This window comes from Prorops nasuta, unplaced genomic scaffold (genome assembly GCF_024137725.1).
Source record: "Prorops nasuta isolate Cenicafe-Biocafe unplaced genomic scaffold, Cenicafe_Pnas_1.2 PNAS00045, whole genome shotgun sequence".
NCBI lineage: Eukaryota > Metazoa > Arthropoda > Insecta > Hymenoptera > Bethylidae > Prorops > Prorops nasuta.
In genome coordinates, this window is record NW_027116842.1 from 1,400,873 (window position 1) to 1,414,522 (window position 13,650).

General features: G+C 29.8%; 1 protein-coding gene across 4 annotated transcripts in view; it reads left to right on the forward strand.

Moving 5' to 3' along the window:
* The window catches only part of how (protein held out wings), a 151,975-nt gene that overhangs the window by 79,254 nt on the left and 59,071 nt on the right, over positions 1-13,650 (forward strand). For all 4 annotated transcript variants that reach the window (XM_066744593.1, XM_066744595.1, XM_066744594.1 and 1 more), the window contains exon 2: positions 1,443-1,576. In XM_066744593.1, coding sequence (XP_066600690.1) covers positions 1,443-1,576 — 134 coding nt within the window. The remainder of the gene's footprint in view (positions 1-1,442; positions 1,577-13,650) is intronic.

The window sequence follows — 13,650 nt, forward strand, 5'->3', positions numbered from 1 at the left end:
AAAATGCTTTATGAGTGTTTATAATTGAAGCCAAAGATTTAGAAAAGCTGCGAGGAATGAAACAATACGTACGTAAAGGAGTAGCCACGTTATACATAAATATCGTCTACGCTATTCTATTACTCTGCAATCTGTAAGGAGTATACTTTAATTCACTCCAGATCGTAGATGTAAATGTTTAGATTCAGCTCCGTAACACTATAAGAGATATGGAATTTTTTCACATGGAACCGGGTTTAAACTTCCTACTAATTAAATCCAATAGGGCACAGTGCGGAAATTGATATTTTTTATAGTTACCGAGATGAATGAATTTTTCATTTCACACTCTGGGACGTATTTAAAAAGTAGACCTACTTTTGCAGAACTTTAGCCTTCTTCTTTAAACTTGAGCTTTCTTATATCCAGACCAAACGATCAAATTACTACTTTCCTACAGAGCTAATTTATTTATTTAAGAAAACTCTCTAAAAAAAAATACAAATACTCTCAAAATTAATTTTATTATTGATACATGAAATAGAAGAATTGGAACATCGGTAAGAATGTTTTATGATATCTTTTAGTTTATTCACATGGTGACAAATAGAGAATGGTAATGTGAATGAATTAGGCTTACGGACGGAGAGAGCCAAACACGTTTACAAACCAAATGTTAAAGCTCTATATTAAACATTATCACTAAATAAATAAGTTATAAATTATTCATCCATATAAGGTTTTGGATATTTCTGAAAATCAGCGGTTCAATCGTATTCTCAATGAATACATTACAAAATTTAAGGCGACCTCTATTTCGTGTCAAATGGCTTTCCAGTGATAAATCAGTTTACTATTTTTTCTCTCGTTTGGAACCAAACTGTTATTGTTTGTTCCAAATATATTATTTCGTTTAAATTAGAGCTTTTCCTAGACAAAATTCATCATTTTTTTTATTAAGACATCCTCTGTATCAACTTAGTAAATAATATATGACAGCTTATTCGATGTAATTATTCTATTAATTGATTGACCTAATGATTACTACCTTCATTTTAACGAATTAATTCGTTAAATAAAATAAAATTGGTTTACTAAACAATCGTATAACATATATATTACCCATAAAGCACCAAATATCTTGAAGAAATCTTTTAGGTGTCTTTTAGTCAAGCGTGCTGTATGGGTATGTTATTATTATTTTTATTATATATTTAATTCATGTGGCTATATATTTTACTTATAGAAATATATTCGTCTAATTACATGAATCTGCTGTGGCTATATATCAATTTTACGGTGGAGTATTTAAAGCTTATTAAAAAAAACAAATAGTACTCATTAATGGAATTATTCCTTTAAATGGTACTTAGTCTCTTAACAGTCACATTTAGCATTCAAGAAATTACAAATTAGATATGAATGATTGTTTTAATAATGTTTTTCTATTGTTTTTGTTACAGAAATCGCAAAGGTGCGGGCGAGCCTTTTCCAAATCAGTGGTGTGAAAAAAGAACCACTGATTCTGCCAGAACCTGAAGGAGAATTTACAACCCTCACGGAAAAGGTCTATGTACCCGTCAAAGAGCATCCAGATGTAAGCTATTTTGTAAAATTTTTTACAAATAACATTTATTAAGAGACATGTAGTGTTTCGACGTCAAATACATATAATATATGTACACATATATACAGGGTTGTTCAGATAAAACGAATCAGACCATGAACATAAAATGCTGTTTAACTTGGTAACTAGAAGAGAGCAGTTTTTGTTATAAGATTTTTTTGAAAAAAAATTATATTCTCCATCTGGGTACTACCGACTTTATATACCAATTTTGACCGTCTTAATTTTTAAATCTAATTTTTCGATGCATATGCATTGGCATTATTTTTCTAAAGTTTTTTTTAAAAACTTTTTGAGAAAGTTTTCAAATGGAACCTTGAAAATTAAAAAAGGTCCATGTAGTCTACAGATCTCGTAATTCTGTCCACTGATATAACTAAAACCGTAAACAGACTGTAACGAAACGACAGCCATTTCTCGAAACTTATAGGTTTCAGAATAACAATCTGAGTGCAGATTTCAATTTTTGTTTGATTCGGTTTAAAAGTTGAAAAGAATTCCCGTTTTAAGGTGACTCCGTCGAACTACGAATAGATTTATAGGTATTCATCAAATTTTAGAAAAATAATATTCGAACTGCAACCTTTTGATATCTGTTTTGAAACTGTAAAATCATCGACCAAATCACTAGGAAGAAAAAGTTTGAAAATTGTTACTTTTAACGTGTAGTCTTATGAGAGAAATTATGAAATTACATCGTATTCGAATATAAAAATTTGACTTTTACGACGAAAAAAGGTGCTTCTAACTCGTTTCAGGCAGATACGATTAGTTTAATAAAAATAGCAGGTTATCGAACAAATTAAGAAGATGTCGAAAGTAAAAGTATGAAAAAGATGAATATCAGTATTCTCGGAGGGTACTCCGGCTTCTATTCACCAACTTATTTATCATTTATTTATAACTGTAACAACTCCTTTCTTATAAGAAATAATAGATTTCAAAATATTTTAATTCGTTCAAATAGATTTACCAAAATAAATTGCAAGTACCTCCAACAGGCCCCCACTCTATACAGCACCATGTGCCGAAGAACCATCTTAAAATGAACCTCTTTAACTATTTTCTAATGACTTTGACAGCAAAATACGGATTGGAGAAAGTTAAGAAGCAAGTGGCGAGAAACCTGTAAAGAAGGAACATTTATTGATCGCATCGTTATATTTGTTATTTATTTCTTTAACTTGATTATTGAACTCTAAAATCAAGTTTAACTTTATCTTTTTCATTACAATTCCGAACAAATTAAGTATAAAAAGAAAATTACTCTCATTAACTGAATTGATGAACAAATCGAATTGAAGTAATGAAAAGGAAAGTTTCCGAAGTTATAATCTAAACAGCATACTAAAATGTAAATAGCTAATGCGCGTGAGAGTGTTCTTTTATTGTTGAAGCTGAAGAATGATTTATAGTCAATGCATTAATAATGTAGAAAATGAAACTTAGCGATATTTTAGTTATCCATTTCCATGAAGTGGTAGATTTGAAATAAGCTTCAGAAGGGGGGGGGGGGATTCCTTGTTAGATTTCTCAAATACAATCATATTGATCACCATTAATAACTTTTGATTTAAAAAAATCACAATTTACCTATGTTTTCTATCATTACTGGTTACTTTTGCATAATTGAATGAGGCTGATAAATGTTGGTCAACACTACTTACTTATTTCTCTCTCTCTCTCTCTCTCTCTCTCTCTCTACCTCTTTCATAAGCCTTCTTCAATTTTGTAAGAAACCAGTGTTAGTAGGAATTAAGGTAAATAATGATTTATTGAATTTAAGACTTTTTAAAGGTGATCAACGTAATTGTGTTAAGGAAATTCACCAAAGAATCTGTCTGAAGCTTCTTTTAAATGTCCGACTTGAAGGAAACAAGTAACCCGAGGGGTAACCATTAAATCTGTAAATTTCATTTTCAGTGTTATTAATGCATTGGCTTTAAATCATTCTTCAGCTGCAGCAATAAAACTTGCTTTCATGCATTAACTATTTATATCTTAGTATACCATTTAAATCATGGCTTCTATCGCTTTCCTTTTCATTACATCAATTCGATTTGTTCATCAACTCGATTAAGGAAAGTAATTTCAATTTCCTACTGAATTTCTTCAGAATTAAAATGAGAATTAAAATGGAAAGGATTATGTTAAAGTTGATTTTAACTTAGTAATCAAGTTAAAGAAATAAATAGCAAATGTGCCATCATAGATCGATAATTGTTCGTTTTTCGCAAATTATTAGTCTCACTTGTTTTGCCCACTTTCTTCAATCTGCGTATTGCTGTAAACATCATTGGGAAACAATAAAAAAAGGTAATTTTCAAACGGGAATCCCTTTTAAACCCCTCAACCGATTCGAACGAAATTTAACATCTGCTTGCAGATTTTCATCCTGAATCCTCAATTTAAAAAAAAAGGCAATTGTTTCATTGCACTCTGTATTTTCTCCTCTAATTTCTGCTTCAATCTCTACGGATGTTTCGACCTGAATTTGGCGTCTACGGATGTCTCGCTCTAAAGTTGGTCGCTAATGTCAATTATAAAGTGGATTTAGTGCCGTACTAAATGCAAATTTAAATAGAAATTGGAATTATTTACGTTATGAAAGTAATGGAAGACGTAATAATACTCTCTCAATTTTTATCTACGTTGTTCGTTTGTTACATTTTAGACCCGCGTGTGCTACCACTACAAATCGATATTTAACTGCTCTGGTGACTCCTGTGTATAGTATATGTATTTCTGAAAAACACTTATATGTGTAAGAAAAAGGCAGCAAGTAATTAAGCTAATCCGTAACAAACAAAAAGGACTGAAATAAAATCAGATAATTTCGACAAGTAATTGACTCGATCAGTATAAAATATATTTAAATAACAGAAAAATAACAAAAACGTATATAATTACGCACTTTTCAGTAGAATAATACTTCAAATTTTATTTAAGAGAAAAAAAATATGAATGAAAGCTACCTGCGGAACCCGTGTTTTATTCATATACTACATATATTGTAATATCGTTACAATGCCATAAAGAAGTTATTTCTTGTAAGTTAACATCTGGATATTTTTTTCAATATCGTGAACCACGAGTCTGGCAGTAGATTTTCGTTGAAATATTTTTTTTTCGCAATGGAATTTGAAATATTCTTCTATCGGAGAAGGTGTAATTACTTTTCCAGTCATTATTCTATATTTTTAAACCTATATTATACTGGTCAAATCAATTACTAGTCGGATAATGTGATTCCATTTCAGACCTTTTCGTTGCTACGGATTAGCTTAATTACTGGTCGTCTTTGCTTTTTATATACACGTTAGTGCTTTTTGGAAGAGATCTTACTGCTTTTCTGAGGCCCGGTTCCACAAGACTTGTTTAAACTGGATTAAGTTAATTATGCTATATTCTATGTGACATAAAATATAGCAAAATTAACATAGAATATAGCATAATTAACTTAATCCAGTTTAAACAAGGCTTGTGGAACCGGGCCTTAATGGTTCAAATATATTAGAAAATTATTTTTTTAATAATAAAATTAAGAAAAATAAAAATACGCTAGAAAATTTAAAAAATTAACAGTTATATCTGACAGTAAACTTTAATTGAATTAAATTAAATACTGGAAAATGTAATTTACCTTACAATAAGTGATCACCATCTGTTTGTAGCAAATGTGAATGGTCTTCGTAAACTATATAAAGGGTGAGCTAATATGTATAACTGCTGCTTTGTTGCTTTCCGGTATAACTTGCACATTAGGAATTTATAATATATTATTAACTGCGTTTAACAGAGAATTATAATCATTTAAAATTGGATATTGGAAAGTATAATTCGCTTTATAATTAGTCTTCCATCATCTATTGGAAGTTACTGTAATGGTTGCGTAAGCTAGTATTTGAAAAACATTTCTATGATTTGATACCTTTGCAATCTTCTTATGAATCTTTTTTAATGTTTAACTTGTTTGCTCACTATTATTTTATGATACCTCTTGGAAAAAAAACCACAAAGTATCACTCTTTCCATACACTGTTATTGAATATATTTCTTTTATTTTCAATTATCAGTTTCGTGGTAGCTAATACTTTATCCATAGGTTGATTGTTAAGTTGTAATAATTTCTGTTAAATTTTCACTAATGGTTTATTCCAAAAATGCAAACGTACCTACATCAAATATTTTTTATGTCTTTTTCTGTATAACTGGATCAATCCTTTCCAATAAATTAGTACTGCCAAATTCAATATAGGAATATACACTTTATTCGAGCAATAGATTCATCAACAAATATTCCTCTGCGGTCATTTCACTTCTTTTATTCTATGCTTCAATAACATTCGTATGGTGTATTCATAATATTCTTCTCTTATAAATTCTGCGTCTTCCTCAAATAGGAATAAAATGAATAACTAAACGTTACGAACACTTAACTAATTATATTTACTACATGAACACAATAATTAAATATACCTCACATTTAGTTTTGTTTCTTCAGATTATTTTTATCATATATTTTCATATTATATTTTTCAGTTTTCTTTTCTTAACCTCAAATAATCTGTCAAATTTTGACATTTCTTCTTTAACACTATTATGCACCAAGATGACGGATTTGTCTCATTTTCGTCACCTAACTGTTAATAACGATCCGCTTTAGGTTTGCCACAACACGAAATTGATCAATCAGCACACATTCTCGTATTTCATCATTCTGAGTGCTATGATCAACTAACACGAATCTGCTATGCTGCTGTTAGAGAAAGAGCCTAATATATAAAATTTAATAAATTAAATTATAGTAAAATTGTTAAAACCTCTTGACTCTGTTAATATGTTAAAAATCCTTAAAGATTATTTGGATTTAGTCTAAACCGTTAAATACGGAATTCAATCATGTCATTATTGATAGAATGTCTAAAAATATGAAGTTAAATTACGATTTATTTCATCAAATGTACATATATTCAGTTTTTCAAATTTCACATTAAAGGTTATGTATATTCTCTAACGCAACTAAGCAAGCATATATTTGACATTGATAAAACCATGTGCGTTTAATAAAAGTATATGTTAAATTTTATAAAAAATTAAGATTTTGTAAATTACTGAAAGAAATGGTAATACAGACACTCAAAAATATAGATTATAAAATATTCATTCGATGTGTGTTGAGCAGCGTAGTGCACAAGGTATCAGCAGAGATGGTATCAGCATCATTATTAGAAGGATCAGGATTTCAGTCCTTCCGTTAGAGGGATGGATTTTTCTAGAGCACATATAGGTGAACTAATTCAAATAGTAAATGTGTAAATTATTTCAGAATAAATTCATGAGAAATATAAGTTGTTAAGTCACTGATTACCGTTTTCATTTGTGATATAGTAGCTCTAACGTTGCAGAAATGTTACATTTCTAGTGTTATCTTTTCTTCTATTTGTGTGCAACAGATAAGTAACAACATAGATGTTGATACAACGTTACTAAGTAGAAAAGGGCAACGTTACAAGTTTTATGATAATGTTGCAGTAACATTGATGTAATGTTTTCTTGCATAGCAGACTGAAATAGCAGATATTTGCAAAATATCACAATCATCTCGCAGATTAGATGTTTCTAAATCGAAGTATACGATTACACAATTATTAGCAGAAATTTTATTTACTAATCTTTCTTCCTCATTAAGATGACTAATTCTACAATTTGAAAGATATATATTGAATTCCTTTTGTTTTCTCAATAATTGTCTGTAATATTCCTCTATTAGTTTTAAACTCAGTTCTTCGTAATTTCTTTAGTTAAATAAATTCAAAAGATGCCTTGAGCTTTTTCTTCCTATCGATTTCATTCCCATAGACTACTGCGTATGACCTGCCTGATAATTTAATTTTTTTTCTAATGTTCATAACACTTTGATCGCCATTATTTTTAGTACCTACTGTATATACTTGCCACTCGAAAATCACACAAAGCACTTTTTCATAAACAAATATTCTTGGACACTTTATGAATGATAAAATTATTAATATTTTCATTTACTTGAATCGATGTTGCCATAGACGCAATTTCTCAGCATTATTTATTAAATAAATATCTTAATTCATTGTAAAATGCTGCTTCAGTGAGTTTTATTGTCTGTTTTAATGAATTATTTTAACAATTTCATCATTTTGTACAATTTTCATACTCATCGCATAAATGATTTGGTATTATTTGTAAAATACTTAACAATTGAGTATACTGTTTTCTTTGTTTTCTGCAATAGCGTACGTAAAACATTTTATAAGTGATAACACCTTTTCACATAATCTTCTTATAGATTTTATGAAGATTACACAACTCATTCAAAAAGTGTTTCGCCAGATAATTCTTGTTCACTAATTCGTGATAAATTCCATCTTTGTTTTCTTTTTGGACTGATGCTATCCTAGAGCTGCCCTCATCTTCGATAATAATTTTAACTCGCAAGTGATTTTCGCTCAAAATTTAACTTTTTAAAATAATATCCTCACTGGCATAACTTTCATTATATTTGCGTTACCTTTAAAGCTTAAATGCAGTCATACTTTTCTTTTTTAACGCCAATATAGCATTTAGAGCATTGACGATTTCGCATTGCATAATCTAAAATCTTCTTTGAAAAATATCGGATAATAGCTGCAGCATATCCGTTAAAACTATCGTAACTCTTTCCATTGCCACGCTTGCTGCTAACTATTTCGTAGGATACACTAATATTTACGACGTTTCCCAAAGAAACATCAAAAGCTGAGTTTGGAACATTTTCTTCGAGAGGTTAATGAAAATTTGACGGATTTTGCGGATGATGGAAGGAACAGAGTTTATTTAGACGAGGATAAAAATCTACAACAATTTCGGATGGCCTAGAGAGAAAAATGAAAAAAGTAGTCATTTCTATATTTAAAGCTAAATGGGAGAAGATTTATTCCGTATTTTATTTGTATAATAATTTATTATTATCTTAAAAATCAATATCTGTATTCACATTAAATTTCTACGAAATATTTCAATACTAATTGCGTTTTTTACAATTTTCATTTGCATTAGAGTCACCATAATCTCACAACAATTAGTTTTCACCTGTAAATAACATGCGACAAACACATAAAATATATAAATATTTTAGTAAAGCCAGTGTTACTATTAAAATACACAGATTGTTAATATAAATTTCCTTCAAATAATCTATACAATATGTATTCATTAAAAAAAGAGTAGTGAAGTCAATATTTTAGGCAAGTATATTTAATTTTAGCCAAAGATAATATTATATCGATGCAAAAAATACTAAAATTATAATACAAAAGAGAGCCACAACTTATCCATCAAAAAGATTTAAAAAAAATTTAATTTACTGATATCAATATTGTTAATAAACACTTAATTTTAGCTACAGAAAGAGTTTTTTTCTAATAATTACATACAAACACACACTCACATGCACTTTATTAAACAAAAATTTATTTCAAATGTCATCTCCGAAAAAAAACGTGAATATAAATGTTACTTGCTAGGCCGTACTTTATACTATGCATAAATTGCTAACTAAAATTAAATTTCATTTGTTGCAAAAAAGGGTAAAATATTTTCAGTAATGTGATGAAAAATGGACCGGTAAGTAGCTTTCTGGTTCATATATTAGTTTGTGGACATAAAATTTAAAATTATTTTTCTATTTAAGAATGTATGCTTATGAGTATTATTTAAACAATATGTTTTATAAGTAATTTGACATTTTTATTTTTATACGTTTACCCCAATGATTACAATTTCGTGAATATTTCATTGAAACGAATAATTGAAGTCAAAAGCTTACATTACTTTCAATTCAGCTATGTTCTGAATTAATGCATTATTGTATCTTTTGTCAGGATTAATAATGCTTTCCTGCAATATTGATTTCACCACGTTTTTTGATTAGAAATTTTCGTAATGCTAGTAGGTTTGTTGTGGGGTTTCTCGTAGCAAGTTTACTCTAATATTATTTGCTTATTTTAGAAAAGGAATGGATTCAATAACATTGTTGCGTACTGAGATATTTATTATGACAGTATTTCTATGTACTCGCTGCCTTTTTTTACTGGCGAAACATGTTTTTGGGATCTTATAACGTTTTTTACAAATATAGTAATTAATATTATTTATACTGGCATTTCCTATTTGTTTTTGCACTTTTGATTTTTTGTAACACTTTATTCTTGTTCAAGCAGTTTTTATTTATTATAACATTACATTAATTAATGTTTCAATTATTTCCTGTATATACTTCCTTCTTCCATCTGCCTTCAATTGCAATTTCTTTCACTAGTTCCCAAAATGGTCAATTTTCCACGTAGAATTGCCAATTGTGCTGTTTATTAGCACACACACACATATTTGTTTTTAAAATAATTGGCAACCCTACATGGTATATTGAGCATTTTAGGAGTTTATGAAAAAAAACTCTAAAGTTAGGTCTCAAAAGCTTTGATTAAGCTGGATTAAAATAATTATTCCCTATATATGTTACGTAAAATATAGCATACTTAATGTAATCTAAATTGATCGAGACTTGCGAGACCAAGCCTAAGGGTGAATCCTACCAAGCCTGTAAGGTAGCATTTTTCCATAGAATTATCAATTTTTCAAAAATAGGTGTGCTGATTGGTTACTTCACAGTAATTTGCCAATCCTACATAGTAAAGTTTTACCTAGCATAGAGGTCTTGGTGAGACTTATTCCAAAACTTACATTAGTCTAAAGCTTATGAAAGAAAGAAGTGAGAGACAATTAAAAAATTAATCGACATTAAAACAAATAATGGTAGAAAAAATAAAGAAAATTATAAAAAGATTACGAAGCATTTACATCAAATAATAAATTCAAAGACACATATGATATATGGAATATTGCAAATTTTAGTAGCTGCTCTAACGGAGTAAGTGCTTACAAATTTAAAAAAGGAGATATTTCTAAATTATATTGGAGAGCTTTTAAAATATTTGAAAATGGATTTGATAATGGTATATCAATATATTCTTTGTTGATGGTCCAATATGTGCTTTAGTTTGGTTACAGATACCCCAGCCTTAACTATGTAAAATATTTATAATCAATTTTTATTAGTTAGCTATCAACCAGAATTGAACAATAAATAGACTTAGGAAAAGCATGCTCAATTTGTCAAACTCACTTCCCTCGTTAGCTTATTACATTGCATATGCTAATGGTACTATAAGGCATTTAGAATGGCGTCCATCTGAATGTTTTAAAAGTAAAAATTTGTTATGCTTAGTAAATGATAAAGTTAGAGGGATGGGGTTGCTAAATGCAGCATGCTCAGATAGCTACAGTCAGATATCTATTCATTACCTTTTCCTCAAGAGTTAAAATTCAAATATACTAAGCAGAGTAACAAAAAAGAATATCTGATATACAAAACAGACCTTCTTATAACGTTAGTCGTATATGTCTCTTGATTAATTTAAGTATTATACAGGAAGTTATAAAACTCTCAAATAAATAATGTGGAATAAAAAAAATAAATTCTCAATTTTATTCTTAAAACTGTATGAAAAATTAATAATAATTGAGTCATCAATTATTATTAAGCATTAAGACACCATAAGATTAGCGTTCTCTCGTATGGGCATATTGTTATTCTACGTTTATCTGAATAATATTATGGATGTTTTACTTATTTGCTTTGTAGAAATAGGCATCTATTTACAAATCTCCAGACTTTCAAATTTTATCAATTTAATAGCTTAAACTTACGTAGTTATTTAAAGAAAAAAAGGTTGCTTTAGGTAGTCAAGAAAAATCATTTACCAATATAAGAACTACTTTTATTTTATTAACACTAAACGTACCAAGCGGGGTCAAATGACCCTTTTTAAATGTAAACACACACGTGTATAAAAAATCCTCGGTACGTTTAGCGTTAACCCAAAATTTGGACAAAAATGTACTGTTTTGAGAAAAGTTTCGTATGCATTTTATAAAAATAACCATTACAAACTAATGCGCTATAAGTGCAATCTTTGCACTGCAAAGTAATAGATAATTTGAATTAAAATTGTTAGGCTCATACTAGTTCTGCAATTGCAAGATTTAGAGGCAAACGTGAATACAAAAATCATTTAAGCACATAATCAGTTAGGATATTTGAAGTGACGTTCCTCTGTGGGTCTGGTGACCCTTGTGCAGAGCCTTGACCTTTACCCACGCGTCAAGTGATCTTTGCTGGAAAATGTATAAAATCAGGAAAGAGAAAGATAGAAATAGGGAAGGGGGACTGCAAGTCTAATAGGAAAGCAGCAATGGGTTTCTCTCTAATAATTTGTGGACGGTGATCTATTCGTCTTTCTTCCTCGAGACCTTCGACCCTTCGGCTTTCCCTCGCTGCATGTCTTCACGTTTTCCCTTCTTTTCCTAGAAATACCCCACTTTAAGTATCTCCCTTTCAGTGTAACATTTGCAAAATGGAAAAGATAACAGAAATATAAACTGGTTGCTTACCAAAAATGGAAAAAATGTTTTTCAATTTTATGGCATAGAAAATATTTGTCCATTTAGTTATCGAACATAACGTTGCTTGTAGAGAAAGATAACATTTTACGAAGATTTCAGAACGATGCGTGGAAAGTCTTTATTTTATGTAAAGAAAAAATATGAAAGCTTGGGAAATGGAGAAATTGGAATATTATTGTGTTGATGTAGAGTTAAACATCTGAGCGGATCTGAGAAACATCGTAAAGAGGGAAGAAGGAGAAAGAGAGTGCAGAAGCAGAGGAGCAGTAGGCACGGAAGACGCGTTGACTTTATGTTGTTGCGAGCTTCATTGGGAGTTTGGGCTTACACTAGGGCCATAGAATCTAATGTTAAACAGTTTGATGGTATTTCCGTCGCATCCCGAAATAGATTCTCTGCTCTCTGAGGTAGTGATGCAAGATTGCAGACGTTTAAACCCCCAACCATGCGTCCGAGTCACTCACAAACACCTAAGCAATCTCGTATCCGTAAGTCGTCCCCTAACCTATCTCTGCTAGTTAATAGTCTCACATACACCATTGCTTCGGTTTGTGTGTGTTTCGGCCTCATTCGCTTAACTTCGGTCAGCTTCGGAATATCTCGAGTGCGAGACAGAGTAGTTCCCTCGGCTTTCCCTCCCTCTCTCTCTCTCTCTCTCTCTCTCTCTCTCTCTCGATGTTAACTTCGTTCAGTCAACGGGCCGAGGCAAATTAAATTTGCCTTACGATAAGATTGCCGACTTGATATAGTCTCTTTAGATAACTTTGTTCTTTTTTTTTATTTCTATTTATGAAATATTTATAGAGGATGTGTGGTTTAAGGGGGTTAACCTAAAATATTTAATAAAGGAAAGAAAAAATTTTAAAATAAAAGTTCTATATTAATTTCTTTTTATCTTCATTTATTTAATTGTAATTATTAATTGAAATTTGTTACTGAAGAGGATTATGCGATTGTCAGATAATCGGTGGGAACATTCGGATAACTGGCATTAGTTGGCATCTTTAAACCTCGGTACTGAATATGGAATTAGTAAACACTGACTTGAGTTTTTGTGTTAGTAAACAATGTTTACCTATGCGACAGACTGTGATGACCGGGCTATTAAAACCACTCTCTCTAAAGCATTAAATTGTTTAAAGTATACAATAAGTAAATTATAATCTTACACATAATTTAGATTTGACAATTTTATAATTATTAGTTATGAATTATACGCAGTTTGACGAATAATATAAGCCCAAATACGAAGTAAATATGACTTAGTATTATTAGTTTCGATATTTGCAGCAAATAACGACACTGAATATGTTTTTATTTAAATTGCGTCTTTGGACTTAGTTAATTCGTCAAAATACGTGTAATACATAAGTAATAAGTATAATTTTATAAAGCCCCAATTTTACAAGTTTATAATTTATTTATTGTATTATTTAACTATGCTAGCACTTATGAGTTCATACCACTCTCTTTATATGCTCGAAAAATAAGATAGTTTTGAGAAT